General features: G+C 43.9%; 1 protein-coding gene across 1 annotated transcript in view; it reads left to right on the forward strand.

Moving 5' to 3' along the window:
* The window catches only part of KIAA1328 (KIAA1328 ortholog), a 968,289-nt gene that overhangs the window by 727,121 nt on the left and 216,250 nt on the right, over positions 1-24,918 (forward strand). The window contains exon 9 of the mRNA XM_078674730.1: positions 17,319-17,491. Within this exon, the coding sequence (XP_078530856.1) occupies positions 17,319-17,491 (173 nt within the window). The remainder of the gene's footprint in view (positions 1-17,318; positions 17,492-24,918) is intronic.

Consider the following 24,918-nt stretch of genomic DNA (forward strand, 5'->3'; position numbering starts at 1 on the left):
ACAAAAGGAGCAAGATTCATTTTTTGACTACCTAGTCATTCATTGTCGTCCAGATTTGAAAAAATATCAAATCTATTTAACACGGGGACAGTGAAGTCATAGGGCAATCTCCTTTTGCCTGAATTACTATTCGCTTGCATGCTCTGAGGTGGTGGGTAAAAGAAGGCCAGGGGGAGTAGATTTACATAATCTTGTTGAATTCTAGATGACCCCGCCTGTCTCAATATGTCCTCAACCAACCTTGGGGCTCTAATGCTTACGACCACACAGTCCCCCACTAGACTTTTATTAGTATTACCCACGCAAGGGACCCTTCTGACCATTAAAATATTATCTTCCAGGTATTCTCCCAAATCTGTTTTACTAGACAAGTAGAAAAGTGTTTTCTTTTTTAACGAAGACCAGTGTTCGTTTTGACCCTCCTTAATTTTTGGAACATTGGCAAGAATAATGGTGTGGGGGCAAGCCTCAATTGGTAGGTTTAGAGCTAACTCTCTCTTTTTGAGGGGCTGTAAATGTGGGCCTGATCTCCCTTCTGGGACCTTGGAACCCTGCTTCAACCCCGAGATAGCACCAGACACTTTTGGGACCTGAATAGGGATTATTTGGAGCTTTGTTTGGGGATATCTCTACAGAAACCAGAGACTCTATGAGGACAGCAGTTCATACTGAGGACGTAACCAGACTGTCATTACTAACCTTGCCTAGGACAGGAGCGTCATCAGACACACCTGATACTCCCTTATGTTTAACCAAGAGGCTCCCCAATCTTTTTATTTCAGCGGACATCCGGTCTAATTTAGACACTAAAGGTTTTATGATGCCCTTTATCTTCAGATCAATCAGGGCTCCCAAATGGTTGAGCTGATCATCATCCAATTTAACAGTATTAGATCCTACTAGTTCATCATCTGCCTTTTCTAAATTTTTAACAGGTGTGATGGGGGTGACTGGGGTAACTGCTTTATTTTTTGTTGAGTGGGTACCCATGCGTTTCAACTGTGTTTTTCTACAATTTCTGACCACTCTTGGTGCGGGGGTAGGAGGATGTTGGGCTATAGAATCCGGTGTAGCCTCCTAGTCCGACTCAACAGATTCAGGTAGTTCCAAACCAAGAGGATCGTTATTTTCAACAATGCTAGGATCACCTTGGACCGGAACAGTCGGGGAAGGGGAGCACATAATGAGAGGCAAAGAAGCACTACTTAGCCCTAAAGACTGCCGTCTTTCGGTGTTAATTTTCTTGACCACTTTTACTAAGTAGTTATCCAGGGTACCGAGGACAGATGGAGCACTTAGTGATGACATATTGCTACCTACTATGAGACCCACCCAATTTATGTTAGATATAAAGCACCACCACTTGCCGTTAGAAGATGAAATATGTATCGGTACAATTTCCAACCTTAATTCACGAACATAAGTTAGTAATATCTCACTGTGACTCTAGTAGACGGGAATCAAGTCGACCTCCTCTTCCTAGGGCCAGGGTCTGTGGCCCAGCCCAGCCTCGCTCTGCCCCGGACTGCCACAGACTACCCCGCCCTTGTCCCGGGCTTCTCCCGGGCGACTCCCGCGCGCGACTCGCGGGGCGAGAGGCGTTCCGGCCTTTTCACGTGCCTCCGGGCGCTGTGCTGGGGTCACTGACGCGCCCCAACCGCCGGGGCACCTGGGGATTGCAGTCCCTGCCCTCGCGGTACTGGCGCTTCACTGCCGTTCACCTCACGGCGCTTGAGTCCCCTGATGTTGCGTTGAGCCGTTCCCCTCACGGCTATGGACCTGCTGCCAACAAACGACGCTCCCGTTGAGCGCTCGGCGCTCCGGCCTTTTCACGCGCCTCCGGGCGCTGTGCTGGCGTCACTGACGCGCCCCAACCGCCGGGGCACCTGGGGGATTGCAGTCCCTGCCCTCGCGGTACTGGCGCTTCACTGCCGTTCACCCCACGGCGCTTGAGTCCCCTGATGTTGCGCTGAGCCGTTCCCCTCACGGCTATGGATCTGCTGCCAACAAATGACGCTCCCGTTGAGCGCTCGGCGCTCCGGACTTTTCACGCGCCTCCGGGCGCTGTGCTGGCATCACTGACGTGCCCCAACCGCCGGGGCACCTGGGGATTGCAGTCCCTGCCCTCGCGGTACTGGCGCTTCACTGCCGTTCACCTCACGGCGCTTGAGTCCCCTGATGTTGCGTTGAGCCGTTCCCCTCACGGCTATGGACCTGCTGCCAACAAACGACGCACAGGTTCTATGTACAAGCATTCATTTTCACTACTAAAACCCATTGATTTGCCCTAAAATCGTTTTTCAATTAACATTTTAGGAACAGAGCACAGATCCTATGTACAAGCATTCATTTTCACTACTGAATCCCATTGATTTGCACTAAAATCGTTTTGTAATTACCATTTTAGGAACAGAACACAGGTCCTATGTACAAGCATTCATTTTCACTACTGAAACCCATTGATTTGCCCTAAAATCGTTTTTCAATTAACATTTTAGGAACAGAGCACAGATCCTATGTACAAGCATTCATTTTCACTACTGAAACCCATTGATTTGCACTAAAATTGTTTTGTAATTACCATTTTAGGAACAGAACACAGGTCCTATGTACAAGCATTCATTTTCACTACTGAAACCCATTGATTTGCCCTAAAATAGTTTTTCAATTAACATTTTAGATACAGAGCACAGGTCCTATGTACAACCATTCAACTTCACTACTGAAACATGACTATTTCACAAAATACAAATCCTCTATCTTGCAAATATTGAAACCATGCATTTTCAAAAAGCATCACACAAACCAACAGCAAAGAAACTCAATGTGCTTCTTAATCTGAACTCTCTTTCTATATTGAATGAATCATAACTCACCTTTACAATTGCTTTGGGAGATTGAGAACAGTGTCAGATACACACACCAATATTTCTTTAGCAGAGCAAAAGGTATGTTCTCCAGGCACTGCAACCATTAATGGCACAGAAAACCTCCAATTCTACACACATATTGCTCATGGTAACCAATCAAAACTCTTCCCTCTCTATTTTCACACCAACACCCTTCCCTCCCCTCAGCCCTTTCTACCTGTTACCATAGCAACTCCCTCCTCACTGAGCTCTCAGGGTTAAACGTTTATTCTACAATGTTGCAAATGAACTCAGCAAGGATGTTTGACCTCTCAATACCCAGCTTATCCGCTGCAATCTTTCTTTAAATGACTTTTTCTTAACCATTCAAATTACTTCTTTCACAGAACAGAACCATGCACCCTAACTTCCAGTTTTCAACTATCTGAATCCACCAATCATTGCTTGTGATTCAAGAGCACTGAAACTCCACAGTTTTTTTTTACAAACTCCTACTGTTCCAACTGCCATTTTATTCCTACACTTCATCTGACTGCACCAGAACCTCCTCTTACCATGTATTCTGTCTAGATTATTGGACATAGCTACATCCACTGGGCTCAAAGGTATGCAGCTACCAAAAATGTTTACAACCTTGATTTACCAAATGTGAACATTAAATGGATTGGCCAGAGAGGATTGAGATGTCATCAATTGATAACCATTGGTGAAAACCTTTTTGCATCTGCCACACCCTAACCTCATAATTCTGCACTGTGGTGGACATGACTTAGGCACTTTGACTGGGGTAGGTCTGGAAATGCTTTTAAAGGACACCTTTGAGCAATTGATGGCACTTTTTCCTCAAACTGCCTTGGTATATTCCAATATATACCAAAGACAGAAATGGAAGTGGTCCACCCAATTTTGTCCACAATTTGAGAAAGCACGGAAACATGTGAATAAATCTGTTTCTGCTTACATGAGAGACTATGGAATGGGTTCAATATACAACAACAACTTGCGTTACAACATGCAAGATATCTACAGAGGAGATGGTGTACACTTCTCAGATGAGGGGAATAGAATATTCCTCCTGAATATAAGACTGTGCATTGGAACCTACTTGTAGGTACCTAAATCAGCCCCAGAACCCCAAAGCTCTTTTCAGAGCTACCCTACCTCTGATCACTCAAAATGATTATTTTTCTCCAACTTTTTTCACTGTTTTTCACTAAAGTACGCTCCCCGGTACGCTTCCTGGTGCGCGTACCGGGCGCTCCCCCCGCCAAAATTTTAAAAAAAATTGGTTTTTTGGGCCTATATGGGCCTCCTAAGCCCCCCTCAGAAAACCTAGGGGGTCAGGGAGTGTCTACCGTGCCCCCATTTACCCATTCCCAACGTTGTTTGTCCTCCATCTTGTGTCTCAATTCTTCCGAAACACAAGATAGAGGACTCCCGTAGCGCTGCCGGTACGCGTACCGGGGCGCGCACCGGGAAGCGCTCCCAAAAAATGTTAAAAGTTAATTTACATAAAAACCACTGGAGACACTTTCACCAAATATAGAATAGGCCCTACTACATACCAATCCCTACCATTTTCCCAAATTTGGTGGAATTCCATTGAGCCATTTGAGCTGTAGCATTGTCTAAATATCCTGAGGTAAATTACATGACAAAAACACATCTGAAGTGTTAGAATTTACAACCAATTAAAATGTTACTTTCATTTTCTACTTTTTTTTCCTGACATTTGATTGGTTATGTACATGAATATAAATGAAAAATGAGAGGGAAACACAGCCATTTTGACTACAACTACCTGAGGTACATCTTGAAAGGATTTTTGCATTTTTTCTCTTCACTTCTCTGTAAAGTAAGTTGTTAATTTGTAAGGGGCACTTTAAGTTAATTTGTAAAAACGTTTTCTGATAGTTATTTACTGTCCCTCTGCTATAGTTATAGATAGAGATAGGCTCCTCTGTTATATTTATGGATTGACTTAGGCTTCTCTGCTATAATTATGAATTTACTTACGCTTCTTCACAGGCACTTTTTTATATTTCTACTTCCTGCCTGATACCATACACTGCCCAAAGTTAACTTCACTGTTAAAAAATCAGAACTACCTGTCTGAACTTAAACCCAACACTGCCCTAACTCTACTGATATATTTATTTTTAATGCAATTTACAGCAAGAAAATGGAAGGAGAAGCAAATATTTCTTTCGAAATAGTTCTTCAAAATAATCCTGAGGAAGACTTGGACTTTATGGATCAGTCTCTAGACGAAGAATTAGTTAATTGTGTGGAAGAAATCGAATCATGGACTGAAAATGAGGACATTCCTGACGAAATAACGTTGGAAGTGTTATTAAATTTTGAAAAATCGGAGCAATACATTTTTATTTATTAATTAAAAATTGCTCTAGACATTATTCTTTTTTTATATGTAATTCATGAAATAGTACCAAAATGATTGTTTATATTATAGTATAAAGTGAAACTTACAGTATACTGTGCAATTTTAAAACATCATAAGGGAGCAGGGTAGACTACCCATGATCCCCTAGGTCTTCTCAGGGAGTATTTAAAGGATCTGTTTCTGCTTTCCTGACAGACTATTGTATGGATTCCATATACCACAATAACTTCTGTAACAACATGCAAGATATCTACAGAAAAAACGGTGTACATTGAATTTAAGACTCTGCATTGGTACCTACATGTTGGTTCTTAAATCACCCACACAACACAACAACTCTATTCAGAGCTACCCTACCTCTAAGCACTTTAAATTATTATTTTACTGTTTCACTGAGTTTTCCCCATGTGTAGGGGGGGAGGTTTGTGTGGGGGATGTGTGGGGTGTGTCTGTGAGGTGTGTGTGTCGGGGGGTGAGGTGTGTAGGTGTGTGTAGGTGTGTGGGGTATGTGGGTGTGGGTGTGTATGGTGTGGGTGTGGGTGTGTGGGGTGTTTGGGTGGAGGTGGAGGTGTGGGTGTGTGAGGTGTGTGTGGGGGTGTGTGTGGGTGTGGGGGGTATGTGTGTAGGATGTGTGGGTGTGTCTGTGAGGTGTGTGTGTGGGGGGGAGGTGTGTGTGTGGGATGTGTGAGGTGTGTCAGGTATCTGTGTGTGCATGTGTGTGTTGGGGGGGGTGAGGTGTGTGTGTGAGTGTGGGGGGTGTGGATGTGTAAGATGTCGGTGTGGGGGTGTGGGGTGTTTGGGTGTGGGTGGAGGTGTGCGTGTGTGGGGAGTGTGGGGGTGTGGGGTTGTGTGCGTGTGGGTGTGTGTGGGACGTACTTGTAGGTACCTAAAACAGCCACAGAACCCAAAAGCTCTTTTCAGAGCTACCCTACCTGTAATCACTCAAAATGATTATTTTACACTATTATTTTCACTATTTTTCACCAAAGTACGCTCCCTGGTACGCTCCCCAGTGCGCGTACCGGGCGTTTCCCCCCGCAAAAATCGAAGAAAAAAAATTAAAACAATGTTTGACCCGCGGGACCCTTTTATGGCCCCCACATCAAACCTAGGGGGTCAGGGGGGGGTCTACCCTGCCCCCTTTTGGTTATTTCCCTCTTTGTTTTTGCCACCTCTTGTGTCTTGATCCTACCGAGACACAAGATGGCGGCCGCTCCAGACTGTTTGGAATGTTTACAGACACCCGAGAGCCAATCAGCTTTCCGTGCGCAAGTCGCGTAGCGCGCCTGGAGCGCTCCCCGGTGCGCGTACCGGGGCGCGCTTATAGATATATATTTTTTTTTTTACCTAAATTACTCAAAATCCACTGGAGCACATATCTTGAGACATAGCAAAGGCACATCGGGCTACCAGTCCCTACAATTTTGCCAAGGTTGGTGGGAATCCATTCAGCCGTTCCGGCTAAAAGTGAGTCCAACCGCCCTATGGAAATTAACATGGAGAAAACACGTTTTGGGACCCCCCTTTTATCTCGGCCCCCGCTTGATGAATCCCCCCCAAACTTTCAGGGAAGGAGCGGAGAGCCGCGAGGCAAATTTGAGGAAAATTTCAGGCAGATTCCTCAACCGGCGCCAAAGTTATTCCCAATAGAATGTTGCGATTTCCCTATGGAAAACAATCCTAACTATAACTACCTACTGGCGACCGCCAGTAGGTAATATATTTACACGTATATTTATATAACTTTCTGAAACTTTTGATAGGATTGGGGTCGACAGGTGTCCGGGGAGTCCCCAGGAGTCATCGAGGCGCTGAGGGAAGCATGGACCTGCTAATCTCAGGCTGATCTTGTCAGTGAGAGGAGAGCCGAGGGACAGGGAACTCCGGCTGGGGCAGCAGCGCCTCCGAGGTTTGACGCTTCTTTTCCTATCTAAACAGTGGCTGGGAGCAGGGGTGGGCGCAAGCGGCCTCGGGCGCTACTCTCGGGTCTGTGTGGAGGGCGCCCGCGGGCCTCAGGGAGGGCGGGTTGCAACGGTGTGCGTGCAAGCCGAGGCTGCCGGAGCAGCGGGAGCCCTGCCGGTTTTCCAATGCAAATGACCGCTTTGCTTGTAACAAAAGCCTTGATGCTTGCTCCGGAAGAATGATCTGACAGTGCGAGAGCCCCAGGCCACGTTCACCATGTTTTTGTTTATTCATGATCGCATGGCAGTGGATGTGGCACTGGGGTGCTTCGATTTTGCTGGATTTCGGGGCTGGGCGTGGGGACAGGGTGACATTTGTTGTTTTAGGAGTTAGCAACCAAACGTGTTAAAGAATGTTTACACGGCGCCGAGCCGCTGCTGATGTGCACTTTACTGAACGTGAGCACTGGCTTCGTTAGAAAGGAACAGCTGCTTACTGAGCTCTGCGTGTCATTTTTGTATGTTATTTGTTGATGATTGCAAACTAATTTTTGTGTAAGCATGGCAGAAGAGATCGTGCTGTACGGAAGGGAGGGGGCTATTTGAAAGCCTATTTTTTAATTTTTTATTTAATGCGATTTTATATATCGCGAACATTACCCAAAGGTGTCATAGCGCTTTACATAAGAACCAGTTGCGATACATAAGGACTCAGGATTACGTGCGTTGCATAAAAGATACAGACAGAAAAAATTGCAAATGTTCAAGTTATAGTCACACAAGGAGGCGCATTCAAGGAAGGGATACAAATGGATATACTCTTAGAGTCACATAGGAATGGTAGAGAGTACAAAGGTCTACTGCATATACTAGTGATTAGAGTTATCTCTATGTACAAAGATATACAAATAGTAGATTTTCTCAGGTCAAGACCCAAAAAACCAGGAGAGCAGAGTTCCATTAAGTGGGGTCAGAGGGCGGACGCAGTCACAACACCAAGGGAGGGATACATGGGTATGGAGAAAAGGCAAATCAGAAAAAGGAAGAAACATTTAAGGATTGTCAAGGGGGAAACGAGGGAAAAGGGGAAAGGACGAGGGAATGGACAAGATGGCGGGTCAGGGTCCAGAGAAAAGCGGCCGTGAACAGCAACAAAATGGCGGCCAGGGCAAAAGAAAAAACTTAAAGAAGTCCATGAGGGTAACCCAGTGAGTATGGAATAGAGTGCCAGGAGAAGTCCGGGGATTACATAGTTCAGAAATCAAAGTCAGGAAGCGCTCTCCTGAGTACAGGCTCCTGGCCTGCATGTTGCAGTGGTTGCTCCCTGCACTGGATCTGCTGTTCTAACGGAGGGCGAGCTGTAGAGGGAGCCCTTTCCGGGCGAGTAGTTGAGGGGCAGGGAGGGAGGGATGCCAGTCCTGGGTGCGGCGAGGAGATCGCTCCCCGCCCACCTGTATAGAGTTTCAGTATTATAGCTACGGGGGTGGGGGTGGTTAGGATGAGTGAAGGCTTAGGTGTTACCACCAGCTGCCAATATTCAGTTATTGACTGATACTCTTTTCGTGCTTCTCATTAAAATAAATATATTTGTTATTGTTGAAAGTGAAACGTCAGTGCAGCTGGACGAAGCGCTGTGGGAACATAGAAAGAAGCAGGGTCATTAACGGCAGAGGCAGGAATAAATGCAATTAGTGCTGTCAAGAAGATGCCCTTTCAGCTTGGCGTTGACACTGTGCGTGGGGGTGAGAGCGGGGGTTGTGAAGGTGGGCAGAGCTGCACTGCCTGACGCCGACAACTGCCCAGGAATTAGATGCATGGACAAGCCTACTGACAACAACCTGTTTTCCGCAGCTCTCGCCGACACTACGTATACAATCTGAAGGAGGCGGCGGGCGGGACTGCGGGTTGGACCCCGAAGCAGAGGGTCCAACCCGCGGTCCCGCCCGCCGCGTGTCCAACATGGCTTATAGCCTGCCTCCAGGCATGTCATAAACCATGCACGCTCCCAATATGACGGCAGATAATGTCCGCCCCCGCCAGTCCCCTTCGCTTTTTCCTCTCGTCGCTTGCTTTCTAGCATTACCCATAGTATCTTATTCGTGAGGCATCCCGTTCAGCCGCATATTTTTGGTGCTGGCTCGCTGTATTTTATGGATATTGCGATCACAGTTCACAAACTATTTCTATATTGCATTAAGTACTACACATTTAAGAATATGAAATTCAAGGAAGGAAAGCAAGTGATTTTTTTAAGTGTTTTGAGAAATGTAGTCTGTTTTTAAATTAGCTGATACCTCTCAAAGTTAATTCCTCTCAAAACAATAACAATTCGATGTTTTGCATTATTATTAAATATCAAGTAAATGTAATTAATTTATTTATTTTAAAAGTTTTATATAGCCTAGCTTTGACAGGTAGGTATCAGAGCGCTTTACATACACACTGTAAAACACAGAAGGATATTGCATTACATAGTAGGCAGGCAGTAAGGAAGCAAAAAAGAGATAAAAAAGAAAGCATGAAAAATAAGTAAACAGTGCATCGGAGGGGGAGAGAACAATAAAACAAGCATTGGCATCGCCAATAGGTCCCGCCTTTGGGACCTTATAAGTGTTTAGCCATCCAACAGTTTATACAGCGCTAATGGGCGCTATATAAATGTTTATCAATGTCAATGCACCTCCTGCTTTGCTGTGCTGACCCACTGGCCACCTGCCCTCCTGCCTGGGTGAGAAGGACAGGACCTGCATCACTTGAACCCAGAGTGACTCCAAGGGCTAGCTGGCTGGCCTCCTGATCTGAAGTCTCGGGGACATAAAAGACTTCCAACCAACGTGCTTCTGCACCTACTCTCTGCCACTGGTGATTCTGCTCTGCCACGTGGTGCCATCCCAGTCCTGTACTCGCAAAAGTGGGCCTAAGGTTTTTTCCCGCGAAAGAGACACATCTTCTGCTCAGCAAAGCACTCCTAAGCAGAACTGATGCATCTCTTCGGCTGACCGGCACATATTCAAGCAGAACCAATGCATTGGCATTGTTGTGTGGATTGGACAAGTCACAAAAGAATCGCATCGCCGGAGTCTCCTGCATTTGAGACCACTACATTGCCTACGTAACCACCGCTGCATGGACCTTACTCGGATCAAGCTCATCGAATGCTCATCGACAGCAGCCTCAACGAAAATGCTGGATCTCCGAAGGCACAGCTACACCCCTCGCTGGAATCAACGCATCACCGTTGGCTGCACTACGCATGCTCAAAACTGGCCTTCGCATCACAAGCCCTGTTGACAGGATCTTCGGCATCGTTGCATCAGGACCTCACACACCAGCCTCATCGCATCTCGGAAGCAACACATCACCTCGGCTGCACGAATCTTCGACGCAGATCCACGCAACAGCTCCACAACTCTGATTAAGGTACTTTGGTTGAGCAAGTCTAACTGGGTCCCAGTAGCTGTCCCACGCTCCATCCTGGACGGCCTAAATTGTTGACTTCTTCCCGGTCCGGCGCAACCAGATATCCCTGGTTGACACTTCCTGTTTGTAACTGCTATTTAGCAGTTTATTCTTTAAAATTTCATAACTCAAGTCCTACTAACTGGCTTTTTGGTCTTCTTTTATTTAATAAATTAAGCTCTATTTTTCTAACCTGGAGTGGAATCTTTTTATGTTGTGTTCTCTGTTTTACTGTCTGAAGTGTTGCACCAATACATTACACATTTCCTCTAAAGTTAAGCGGGACTGCTCTGTGTCAAGCTACCAGAGGGTGAGCACAGCTTAGCTTAAGGTCTGCCTGCTTTTTCCCCTGACTAGGATTGCGGCTGCTGCTTGACTAAGGCTCATACCATAGTCAACCAACAACCCAATATCTAACACTAATCCTCTCACACGAATATTTTCCAGCAAAAGTAACAAGCATTGGCATAGCCAATAGGCCTCGCTTTTGGGACCTTATAAGTATTTAGTTATGCAGCACAATATCCTTGGTGCAACAACATCAACTGTTGCATGGCTAAACACTTATAAGGTCCCAAAGGCGAGACCTATTGGCTATGCCAATGCTTGTTTTATTGTTCTCTCCCCCTCCGATGCACTGTTTACTTATTTTTCATGCTTTCTTTTTTTATCTCTCGTTTGCTTCTTTACTGCCTGCCTACTATGTAATGCAATTTTCTTCTGTTTTTTACAGTGTGTATGTAAATACCTACTGGTCAAGCTAGCGCTAGATAAAACTTTTAAAATAAATTAATTGCATTTACTTGATATTTATTAATAATGCAAAACATCGAATTGTTATTGTTTTGAGAGGAATTAACTTTGAGAGGCATCAGCTAATTTAAAAACAGACTACATTTTTCAAACACTTTAAAAAATAACTTGCTTTCCTTCCTTACATTTGATATTCTTAAATTTGTAGTACTTAATGCAATATTGAAATACTTTTGTGAACTGTGATCGCAAGGTCAATAAAATACAGCGAGCCAGCACCAAAAATATGCGACTGAAAGTAATGCCTCACGAATAGGGTACTATGGGTAATGCTAGAAAGCATGCGTCGAGAGGAAAAAGCGAAGGGGACTGGCGGGGGGGCGAACATTATCTGCCGTCATATTGGGAGCGTGCATGGTTTATGACATGCCCGGAGACAGGCTATAAGCCATGTTGGACCTGTGGGGCGTGCACATGACAGAAACAAGACGTGCCGCTGGCGGCATGCCCTCTGCCTCGGGCTCCAACCCGCGGTACTGCCCGCCCGCCCCCTCCTTCAGATTGTATACGTAGTGTCGGCGAGAGCTGCGGAAAACAGGTTGTTGTCAGTAGGCTTATCCATGCATCTAATTCCTGGCCAGTCGTCGGCTTCAAGCAGTGCAGCTCTGCCTACCTTCACAACCTCCGCTCTCACCCCCACGCACAGTGTCCACAGTGTCCACGCCAAGCTGAAAGGGCATCTTCTTGACAGCACTAATTGCATTTATTCCTGCCGCTGCCATTAATGACCCTGCTTCTTTCTATGTTCCCACAGCGCCTCGTCCAGCTGCACTGACGTTTCACTTTCAACAATAACAAATATATTTAGTTTAATAAGAAGCACGAAGAGAGTATCAGTCAATAACTGAAAATTGGCAGCTGGTGGTAACACCTAAGCCCTCACTCACCCTAACCACCCCCACTCCCGTAGCTATAATATTGAAACTCTATACAGGAGCTAGGCTTTCAAATAGCCCCCCCTTCCCTACAGCATGATTTCTTCTGCCATGCTAACACAAAAATTAGTTTGCAATCATCAAAAAATAACATACAAAAATGACACGCAGAGATCAGTAAGCAGCTGTTCCTTTCTAACGAAGCCAGTGCTCACGTTCAGTAAAGTGCGCCTCAGCAGCGGCTCGGCTCCGTGTAAACATTCTTGAACACGTTTGGTTGCTAACTCCTAAAACAACAAATGTCACCCTGTCCCTACGCCCAGCCCCGAAATCCAGCAAAATCGAAGCACCCCAGTGACACATCCACTGCCATGGCTACCCGGAGGCATCCCAGCGCTAGCAGTGGCAGAAGTGAGGTGTTCAGCCAGTTTAAGGAAAAAGTAATGTTTTCAGGGATCTGCGGAAGGAGAGGTGGCTGGGTTCTGTTCGCAGGTGGAGCGGAAGTGAGTTCCAAAGTTTGGCAGCATTGAACGAAAATTGTCGGCCTCCACTTCTGGTCTTCCTGATCCTAGGGATAATGGCCAGGTTCATGGTTTTGGAGCGAAGGCTTCTGTTGGGCTCATACGGCTGTATGATGCTGTGAAGAATGGGGGTACCAGTTTTAAATAAAGATTTGTGAACAATGCAAAGGGACTTGAACTTAACTCTCTCCTGGACTGGCAGCCAATGGAGTGAATTCAGGGCAGGTTTGGCCGAATAGTGTTTAGGAATTCCCACTAAGAGTCTTGCGACCCAATTTTGAATAGTCTGTAGTTTGGAGAGAGTGTCAACAGGGGCACCCAGATAGAAGGCATTAGCATAGTTCAGCCGGGATAGGAAGAGGGCCTGGACCATAATTTTACTAGCCTGAAAAGGCTGGAGAGGAAGGACCTTCCGAATCATTTTAAGGACCCCGTAGTATGAGGCGGCCGTCTTCCGAGCATGAGTTTTAAATGTGAGTTCTTGATCGATCCAATCACCCAAACTCTTTAGCTGGGTCTTGGGGATGGAGGATGAGCCCACGGAGGTAGGCCATATTTCATTTAAGTCAAGGGGAGAGCGATTGCCCAGGATCATGATTTTGCTCTTTTCCCCGTTCAATAGTTAAAGCAGAAGTCCAGCAGGGTGGTAGTCCCTTCAACAGCACAGCAGTCCTTCCACCTGGCTGAGATTTCACGGATCCACAAGTGTACTGAAGTGGTGGAGTCATAAGTCCAGTACATATACCCAGTTGTTCCTTGGAAGTGGGGGAGACTTCAATGACGTGCCTTTGAAGTGCACAGAGGTCCTCCCTGGCTCCAGACTCACTACAGGGTGAGGGGGGTATGCAGCCATTTGGGTGGGGACAGGACAGACCCTATGCAGGTGTGAGACTGGGTCCTGCTCCCCCTTCCCATCCTGCCAGGTTGGCTCATCAAGCTACACCTAAATTCCCAATGTGTGTGGCTGTCAAGGGGGAATACACAAAGGCCAACTGTCACCCACTCCAGGCAAGTGATCAGAGACGAGTACCAAATGTCTAAAGTAAGAAAATGCCAACTTTTTAAAAGTGGCATTTTCAGAATTACACTTTAAAATCCTACCTAACTATATGATTGTTTTTTAAATTGTGATTCCAGAGACCCCAAACTTGAATTTTCTACATCTTCACAGTTTGGAGTTACTTATAAAATGTTATATGGTAATCCCACTGTTATCCTATGGGAGGTAGGCCTTGCAGTAGTGAAAAAAGTACTTAAGTACTTTTCGCTACCAAGACATGCAAAATTGAAAGTACATGTCCTGCCTTTTACATGCACTTCACCCTGGGCTTCGAAGTGACTTATATGTATCAAAAGGACTGTTTCGGCCTGGCAAAAGGTTTATTTTGCCAGGTCAAAATGGCATTGTGAACTGCACATATATGCTCTGTAATAGCAAACCTGAGACATGGTTACTGGACTACTTAAGTGGGTGGCACAATCAGTGCTGCATACCCATTAGTAGCATTTCATTTACAGACCCCAGCCACTAAGTACCACTTTGTAGGGATTTATAAGTAAATTAAATATGCCAACTGGGGAAGAACCATTGTTACCATGTTTTAGGGAGAGAGTTTCTGCACTTTAGCACTGGTTAACAGTGCTAAAGTGCACAGCGTCCTAAGGGCAGCAAAAAACGATGTGTGAAAAAAGTGAAGGAGGAAAGCAAAAAGGTGTGGGGAAGACCACCCTAATGCTGCCTGATCTAACAATTACTTATAAGATTCTCTTGGAATTACTACCAGTAATAGGTAACAGAATGTATTCGAACAGAGTTCTGTCTCCATTCAATTGTTTGTAACAATTCCTCTGTGAACTCCCACTGCATTTTTTATCTTTCTTTTTAAATTCTACTGGGTATGCAGTTTTTCCACTTTTAATGCAAGCGTCAAGAGGGAAAATTAAGATATTGCACTCACTTGCCAATGACCACTCATTTCTGGATGCAGTGTTTGTAGTCTGAATCAATTCACATATATGGTGGACTCGGATTTGCCTGAAAACAGGTGTTCATCATTACCCAAGTCAATGGTACTAAATGTATTTTTTTGGCCATGGATTCCCAATAAATGATTAATTGTACACCAAATAATAATCATGTTTCTGCCCACCACTTAAATCAAATTTAGATGGCGCTCTAGAACATTCAGCACAAGTTCGTCTAGAGAGGTCTCTGTTTGCCACAAACTACTTCAACTCTTGGCAGGTCACCAACTCTATCTGATCAAACCATGCCGCTAATGGTTTTCCCGTTTTAAGGATCATACACCTTTTTATGGTTTACCATTGCCTCAATGAGCTGCTTATTTCCTGTCAGGCCACTGCTCCATTTGAGAAAAGAGCTCCTGGCAAACCTCTTGAAATTACATTTTATCACACCAATTACAATACAAGTACACTTCCAGTCTCAGAACCCTGCTTCCCTTTTAATAGCTTGTTCACTATATTTCCATCTGACCCTTTACAGCACTAAACTGAATTTGGCTAGGATAATGTGATACAAATATTGCATACTTGAGGCAAGGATGCCAGGAGGAGGTGTTACAGATAGTGGGTCAATCAATGAAAATGTATATTTTATTCTAATTCTAGTTAAGCCTGAGCTGGCTAGCTTGTGATAAGGAATATATGCTTTTTCTGCGTACGGACAGAGACTGAGCAGAGTGATTGTCATCAAGCCTGAGAAGCATTTGTGTTTAATTTGCATTGAAGTATTAGCTAAAGCTGAATGATCCAATCAAAAACGACTATACTTGATGGTAATGATAAAAATGAAGAGGGACGAGGAAGACCCACGTGAAATACCACAATTTCAAGCTTTACATGGACATGTTAACAAGAAGATAAGTTGAATTTGGTTGGAGAATCGATAAGAGAACGTTAAGCCTTAGCCTGCCTTAATGGCAGCCTCAGGCATGGTAGAAAAGTACGGTGGTGCACATTGTCAAATAAGGCCAAGCATTACACCAATGCTTTGGTGTTGGGAAGAACTAATTATGTTCTCCTAATGGGAGGGAAGCAATTTGGTTGTTATTAAATAGTTCATGGATCTTAAAGAATTTTTTCAAATGAGAGGTTGATTATACAATCAAAAAGTGTGTCAGGTAAACATTGCAAACTCTGAGATGTAGGTCGAGCAATGTCAACAGGCAAGCTAAAGGTATTCTAATTAGATAATTGCCTAGAGGTGCTCTCCTGTTTGGTGTTCTGCCTTCAGTACGTCTTACCTTGGGATGCTGCTTGCAGATGCTCTTTTGCTACGGACTTTGCTTTTAATGTTTTGTACACTACTTCCTCTCGTGTGCTTTCTTATTTCGAATGCTTTTTTTACTCCGCCTCCCTTGTTTGGAAGGTTACCTTGAGGTGCTATTTTTTCGAGAGCCTGCCTTTACTGAGTCTGTTTTTTGGTAGGCTGTCACAGAAAGCTGTCTTTTTTTATAATGTTAATCTTTCCGACCAAATGAAAACATATTACAGTCATCTCCCTCACAGATAGCACCTGCTATGTCTAATAACCTTAACTGTTTTATTTGAACCTATTGACTGTAATGGAATCTGTTGACTTAATCAAAGACATAAATGTTTTTGCCTCTACATAAGATCCCAATAATACAAACATCTTCTAAACGATTCTCCTAGAATCCTGTGCTGCAATTCCTCCAAGAGAGCTGATCAGTTCTTCCCTATCAATGGGTGAATTCCCATGCAAATTGAAATAAAAAAAATATTCAGAGAACCTAAACTAAAGAAAAGGGGTCTTGACCTGGATGACCCAATGAATTACAGACCAGTAACAAATACACCCTTCTAATTATATTTAAAAAGCAGCCTTCTCACAGAGCTCGTACTTCCTCAAACAGCTGGGTGTGCTGTTGGCTGGAAAGATTAGTTTGAGGCCCGGAAGAAGTGTGGTATCAGCACTTACGTCCATCTGTGACGATCTCAAGAAATCAGTCAATGCTTCCAGTGTGGCTGCGTTATTTCTACTCAAACTACCATCCACATTTAACAAGGGTGATCACTAAATACTATCCCAAATATCTTATGACACAAGTATCTACGGCACTGTGCTGAAATGTGTAAAACCTTGTCTTAAAGATAGATCCCAAATAGAAATACTGCCAGCATACAAGTCCCCACCCTAATCCCCAAAAATAGGTGAGGACTGCTTGTAAATCCACTTAAATCACATAAAGCTTTAACAATAAATATATTTTGAGTTAATAGATTTGTTTTAGAGGTTCTGTGTGCTTTTAAGATCTAGTATTGGAAATAGGAACTTGTACTGAAGCGTTTTTCGATATTTTAGTAATAATAAAACAAATGTAATAACTGTATCTCTACCTTCCTCATGCACTTGTGGTTCGATATAAAATTGATAGCATTAATTACCCAATTTTGTATGCCTTAATGACTTTGTATTTTTGCCTCTCTAGCCCTCTAAATTCAGTGGGTGAGGAGTACCTCTCCAGAACGCCCACATCTAGCAAAGCACAGCACACCAGGAAGGACAGTAGTACTGGAAGGAAAAAATCAGTTGGGTTCAGTAGACATCAAGACCTTGCTGAATTGACCATGTATCTAAAAGGGACGGGCAGGCCTCAAAATGGTAAGCTACATTTGCAATGTTAAGTCAGTGTGGTACTTTTTTAGCACCTACCCGATGAACTGTAAATTTGTATTGACAGTGTTATGGTACAAATAAGGTGCATGTGTAAATGCATTTCATTATGACATAGTTGTTATTCTTGGACAGAGTATTGCATTGAGGAAAATCTATGATGGAACTGTCTGTGTAGTAGTACAGGGATATATATGGAAGTCTTTGTTCATGTATTGCATAATATAGTAAAATGAAGCAAATGTAATACCAAGCATATTTCAGTGTTTTCAGGTTGTTTTTTTAAAGTTTAGCTCGTCTCATTCCAGCACCTAGCTAGAACATCACTGTAAGCTTTTCTCTTTTCAGTAATACTAATATATATAGATCGATTATATCCCCCCAGGGATCGAAACGGAAAACATATCTGCAAAAGTTTTTGTGACTAAGCAGGACTCCTGCGGGATCGAAAAAAAAAACAAAATGGTGGCTGGGTCGCATTTACCATATTGATTCCCTGGGGAGCACCTCCCTGGGACTTTATTCATAAAGGGGGCTTTTTAGGTCTTGCGTGGCGTACTGCGCACATGCGCAGTCGAGCTTGCGAGATTTTATGTTTCAGAGTGAACTTCACTAGCGAGGGTTATCCCCCGCCCCTCTTCTCCATTGGCTGGCCTCCTAAACGGTGGCCAGCCATTGGAGAAGAGGTCCTAGTGACGTTCTTCTTTCTCTTTCAGCCCTGTCCTTTTCAGATTGGCTACCTTGACTTACTGCTGAAGTAAAAGGTTTCTTATCTTCTTTATGGGTCCAGATGGCCTCATAAAGAAGATAAGGAACCTTTTACCCCCAGCAGTAAGTTGTGGCGCCCAATCTGAAAAGGACGGGGCTTAGAGACAAAGCCTTACTAAAATAATGGCGACCTGTGTTCCTGCAAAGTTGTAACCAATTGGGATGTAAGGTTGTATCATCAAATGCAGGTATTTTGGGCCTAGCTTGTGAAGAATGCGGTGGTAGAAGCACATGGCTTAAACTTAATTTTTTGGGACACTGTGAGCCTGTGCCGCTGGATTGAGAGCTGCCGATGCAGAAGATCTTTTGGGAAGATTGAGCACAAGTCTAGCTGTGGCATTTTGGACTCTCTGAAGCGAGTTGATACTCCCCTTTGTGGCTCCAGGATACAGGACATTATCATAGTTCAATTGGGGAGTAATGAGAGCGTGCACAATGGTTTTGCGGGATTTTGTTGCAATTAAGTCCAGAATTATTCTAAAGACTTTCAGGGTGCCAAGCACTTACTCACAATGTTTCTAATATTTCTAAACTGATCTTTAAAGGAGAGTTTGGAATCAAACCAGACTCCTGGATTTTTCGCTTTACGTTTAGGTTCCTGAGGCTGGCCAAGGTAGACAGGCAAGCAGGCAAAGGTCCAAATTGAGGGGGTCTCGCCTATTATCAGGAGTTCTGTTGTATTCACATTCAATTTTAAACAGATGTCCGTCATCCAAGTGGCGACTTCAGCCAGACAATATCTAAAACAATCTGCTGAGATGATGATGGATTCTGAAAGAGTCAGCATACAACATCACCTGAACTTTGTATTTGTTAATATCTGCTAAAGATTGCATATAGATATTAAACAAGGTTAGATTCCAGATCGAACCTTGAGGAACTCCTTGAGCTTGAAGCAAAGGTTTCCGACACACGGCTTTCGAGTGTCCTGAAAGGTTCAATCCTGGAGGAAAGATTTGAACCATGTAAGCGCTTTACCGTCTAGGACACATTCTTGGAGCCTATGAATTAGGATCCTGTGGGTTATGGTGTCCAAGGCAGCGCTTAGGTCCATCAATTTAAGGGCAGAGGTCTGACCTTTGCCGCATTCTTTCTGAGAACTTCTTCCGGACAGGAGAAGAGACAACTCAGTAGAATGATGAGCCCTAAAGCCAGATTGAGAAGAATGGAACGTTGCTTTAGATTTAATAAAGGCTCTCAGAAGATTTTTTACATGATTCTCAAAGATTTTGGCCCAAAAAGGCAGTAGACATATTCCGTCTGAGATTCTCTAAGACGGAGGGATACAGTGAGAGGTTTTTCCGAATGGGGAACACCATTGCGTGTTTCCATTGCTTCTGTACTAAGCATAACTTGATAGACTTGGTAATCAGTTTAGATAAATGGGGGAGAATAGGGCTGATACCCAAGCATATAGTTTTGGGCAGAGCCGGGTCTAGGGCTGAACCTGACTTGATGGTCAAAAAGGGGACGTTGAAATCACCCAGAGAGGGGATGCCCAAATTGATCATATCGCCATAATGTTCACAGATCACTGGATAGTCATCGTCATGTTTTGCCACAGGGAAGGCGTCCTAAATCTTAGAGACTTTCGGAGAAAAAGGAAGCTGTAGTTGCATTCTCTGTAGAAGGAGTAGCATTGATTAATACCATTCCAAAGATGATAAAGATTTAAGTAAGGAAAATTGTTCCATAGTAGGTTTGCTGACTGAGTCGATACTTTACTTGAAGCTCTAATGATATTGTTTCAGAGCTTCTTTAAGTTGAGAGTGGCTGAGAGTATTATAGTCTTTCATCCGTTCGCGTTCATGGTATTTGTAATGTTATTAAGTTGCTACAACTAAAATGCATGCACGAGTACATAAACAAATGCAATTCGCAAAATGTTGTTAAAACGCAAACAGCACTTGTTTATTTTTTTTGCATGATCCGATGGTAATAGAGCTCTCGCTCCCTCCTCCATCTTGCTATAGTGCGAACATGAGCCGATGGTATTGGAGTGCTTTAAGTTCTCACCAGTTATATTCCGCAGGGAAACATTAATTTTTTGTAGCTGATCCTGCTTTCACTAAGGTATTTTTTCCTCCTTCATCGTTGCTTGCCCATCGCCCCATCTCCTCTTGCTACCCTGCTTGACCCATCCCCCCAAAAACGTCCTATTCGCTGCTGCTTTTATTTATTTATTTTGCACGATCCAATGGTTTTGGAGCCTTGTTCTGTCCTCCATCTTGCCATAGTGCCAACAACAGCCGGTGGTATTGTAGCACTTTAAGTGCTCACCAGTTTCTTTACACAATGACACATTCACTTTTGTACACAGATAGAAGTGTAAAGGATTTGCCCAGAATACAAATTGTTCAGCTGACGCCGAGATTCAAACCTGCTTCCCCAGTTCCCCCTAACTGCAGCTCTGGCTGTTACACCACATCCTCTCTTCACTTCATAGCCCCTCGACTGTTTCTCACTGCTATCTACTATCACTTCCACATTTGTACAGCGAGAGAGACACTGTGAACATGGAACAAGCACTGCCAAAGCCAGTAGATCTCGGCAATGCCCGAGGTACTGTCCTTGTCACTGTGAATGGCTTTTAGCCATGTTGTCTAGCAATACATCGGCTGTTCAGCATGGCTGAAAGTCACTGAAAAAAGTGCTATGATGAGACCAGTGCAGGCGACATCATAACTCTTTTCTGTGTTAGGAGGGGCAGGACAATAAACTTGTCATGCGGGCAAAAAGACTCCGCGTCGGCTCAACATCTTGTGATTCTGGGCTTTCGGTGACTTTTAGCTATGCTGAACAGCAGATGTGCTGCTAAACTGACAAGGCCAATAGCTCCAGCATTGCCCCAGACCTGTTGGCTTTGCCATTGCTTGTTTATTAAGGGGCTGATTTTCATTCCATTATTCCTCCTCTAAACCTTTTCTCCGCCTTTGTCTGCTTACCTCTATTTGTCTATTTTTTCTGATTTAAAACTGTTCCACGAACTACGAAATTTATCATGAGATCCGCATATATATTTCTTTTTTGGAACATTTTTTCAATTAATTAACAAGTATCTGTTTTTGGGGTAGTGAGTTTTATTACTTTCAACAAATTAGATTTCTGTTTATATTTCCACTAAATGGTTTTCCGATTATATGGTTTCTCAGAAATGCCTTTCACAGTTTTGCTTTTTCTGTGAATCCACATCCAGTCCCATGGATCTGTTGCCTCAAACGCTCCTCATGATACCTCTCTTAATTAGCATGTGAAATGTTGGTTGTAGAGCCACAACAGGTTAATCATCTTTCAAAGCAGTAGATGTAGGGGCTGAGACATCATCTAAAATCCCCGTATCTGGTTTAGCAATTGCTTTAACCACGTTTGCTTGGGAGTCTCAAAAGCGAGGTATATGTGAAGTCGCAAGATGGTGGCTGATGCAAAGCATATCTCTGTGTTCAGCGTAAAGCTCTTTCGCGTTCGTAGTACCTCATGCCATGTTTGAAGCCCCAAATACCCTCCAGACTTTAGGTGCTCACGAGCATCAATGCTGGAACTGGTATCTGAAGCACTGGTCTCAGCTGTGTCCTAGAGAAGGTCTTCACCCCAGGACACAACGCTCCCAGTATGACCTCCTGTACCGCATACTGTAGTAACAATGACTTTTCTAGTGGTGTATATATTGTACAACCTCGCTTTTATATCACCATCTGCACGCCAACGCGCTCTCACTGTTGACTTGTACTGTTTACCTGCTTTCACGTCATCCTGGATCAGACCCCGAGGCTGAAGGCCTATGCTGGATTGCTGCTCCCTGTGCTGCCCCAGTTCTGTGGATATCGGGGAAGCTTGCACGGCTGACTCCTACAAATGTTGTCCCTATTGAGAGGGATAGACTGCAAGTGCTTGGGAGGGCAGGTGCTTCAGGCCCTACTGCACCTTTGCTGAGTGTGGTTTTGTGGGTCTTGTTCCATCTCTTCACTAGGCGAAAGCCCACCTGATTGGCTTTGTTAGGCTCCTTTAAGTATCCAAAAAAAGCCCTTTTATTTTCAAGGTTTTACTAGTCACCGAGAGGCATGTAGGAGAACAGAAACGTGTTACCTGGTATTTCCAAGATTTAACCCCTGAGATCTCAGGCACAATGCACATTTGCCACAGACTTGCTTACTCCAGTGTGTTTAAAAGCACCAACACCGGGTCCGCAGGCGCTGTGTCTAAATCTCGACATAATCCAGCGCCTTTTCAGTTGAGCACTCCAGAAACCTTTTACCAATCTAGACAATATTGTTCCTTGTGTCAGCGCAAAAATACAAGGTGGAATGGAGAAAAATGCACTGCCGCTCCCAGAGGAGCAAATAGCTTCAGTTATTAGTTAAGGCTGTCCTTGCATTCAAGAAGCAGTTTCTCCCTGGAAAAGTCTGAAAAGGTGTCATCAGATCGGACCCGAGCACTGGCCGGGTTAATCTCCTCCATGGCACAGCGACAAAAGCTAGAAGGCTGTAAAGGGCTCGTGCCCAAAAAAAATCAATTTCTAATTTGAGACAAAATCATTTTTGACTAACGGGGGTTCAGGACCCATTACTTTTGCTGTATAGTCTGCTGACATTTCAGCCATTTCGCTTGTGCGCGATGAATCCTAATAGTCATTTTATAACACTTCAACTTGGTATTTGCTGCACCAATCAATTTAGGCCAGAGGAAGCCGTTACCTTTCAGGAAAGTTTTAGCAGCAATTTCACCATTTCATTTTTTATTATTGGCTTTAAGTTTAATGGTGCCCGTGTGAAAATTAGGTTTTCCTTTGTCCTGTTTTTATTTCACTGCACACGCACACTTATTGGCGTAGATTCTACTTTAGTCTGGCACCCCAGTTTTAGAAATGTTTTATTTCTGGCTTTGAATTTCCCTCCCATCTTATTTTTTTCATCGATTCTCTGTATTCCGCCTTCACTCTTAAGATTGTGCTGCTTATTATATGCCCCTGACCACTTTTTGCCAAGCTGCTTTGAAATGGGCATGGAAGGGCCATGCTCCTTTGAAATGATGGGCATGGAAGGGCCATGCTCCTTTGAAATGATGGGCATGGAAGGGCCATGCTGCTTTGAAATGGGCGTGGAAGGGCCATGCTGCTTTGAAATGGGCTTGAAAGAGCCAGGCTGCTTTGGAATGAGCATGGAAGGGCCATGCTGCTTTGAAATGGGCTTGGAAGGGCCATGCTGCTTTGAAATGATGGGCATGGAAGGTTCATGCTACTTTGGAATGGGCATGGAAGGGCCATGCTGCTTTGAAATGATGGGCATGGAAGGTCCATGCTGCTTTGAAATGATGGGCATGGAAGGTTCATTCTACTTTGGAATGGGCATGGAAGGGCCATGCTGCTTTGAAATGATGGGCATGGAAGGTCCATGCTGCTTTGAAATGGGCATGAAAGGACCATGCTGCTTTGGAATGGGGTTGGAACGGCCATGCTGCTTTGAAATGATGTTATAGAAAATGTGGGGCTGTGTCCTTTACGGGGCCGGTTAGGACAACGTAACAGTATTTGTAAATAAGGGAACCCGGTCTCGATTAAATTCTGCCACTTTTTTTATTCTGAGCAGGTTTTATACCCTAAAGAATTAATCCTTGGGTATTAGTAAATGTTTATGTCGTATTTAAGTTACATCACTTTATACACCTTTAAGTTTGTCAGAGGTTTACATGTTGCAATCCAAAAACAGTAATTCACTACAAACAAATGTATATACACTTTTTACACACAAAACAATTGCACATTTAACAATTCACATTACATTTTCTACAAACCTATTCTAGGTTGTACTCCAGTAACTAGTTTAACACCAGACTTACATTAGTTTATTTTTATCTAATAGAGGACTGGTCTCACAAGGGCGAGCTTTTTTTTAAAGCTTTACTTTATTGACTGTGTACACCAGTAGGTGTACACCGTTCTAGTTTTAATGCTAAGCTGGCCAGTTCAATCAGTGAGTGCCCACAACATTTATAATTGAACTGGCCAGCTTAGCATTGAAACAAAACTTTTTTCGATTCATGGACACATTCTACATGCAGGTGAAAGGGACCGCCATCGGGTGTCCTTATGCTCCGGAGATGGCGGTCCTTTTCATGGGCCTGTATGAGGAACGGTTTGTCTACCAAAACAATCCTTATGGCGAACATATCATAAAGTGGTATCGCTATATTGATGATGTCTGGTGCCATTGGAACGGTACCGAAGAACATCTAGTCCACTTCCACAAATGGCTTAACACAAGGCATCCAGACATCAAATTCAGCATTGCATACAGTAAGACACGTTTGACATTTCTTGATGTTGAAGTCTTTCCCCAAAACAACAAATTGGTTACCACATTGCATCGCAAACAGACCGATAAAAATACCATCCTCCATTATCGGAGTTTTCACCCACAAAGTTTAAAAGCAAATTTACCATACAGTCAATTACTGAGAATTAGACGAAACTGCTCTAGAAAAGAAGATTATGCGATACATGCAGAAATCCTTTTTGAGCAGCTAGGAGCAAGAGGCTACCCAAAAAAAATGCTGAAACATGCCACTAAACGTGCATGGTTTACCCCTAGAGAGAGGTATTGTTAACCAAAAGAGACAAGAAACCACTTGAACAACTCGTTTGTGTTTCAACT

This window comes from Lissotriton helveticus, chromosome 2_1 (assembly GCF_964261635.1).
Source record: "Lissotriton helveticus chromosome 2_1, aLisHel1.1, whole genome shotgun sequence".
NCBI lineage: Eukaryota > Metazoa > Chordata > Amphibia > Caudata > Salamandridae > Lissotriton > Lissotriton helveticus.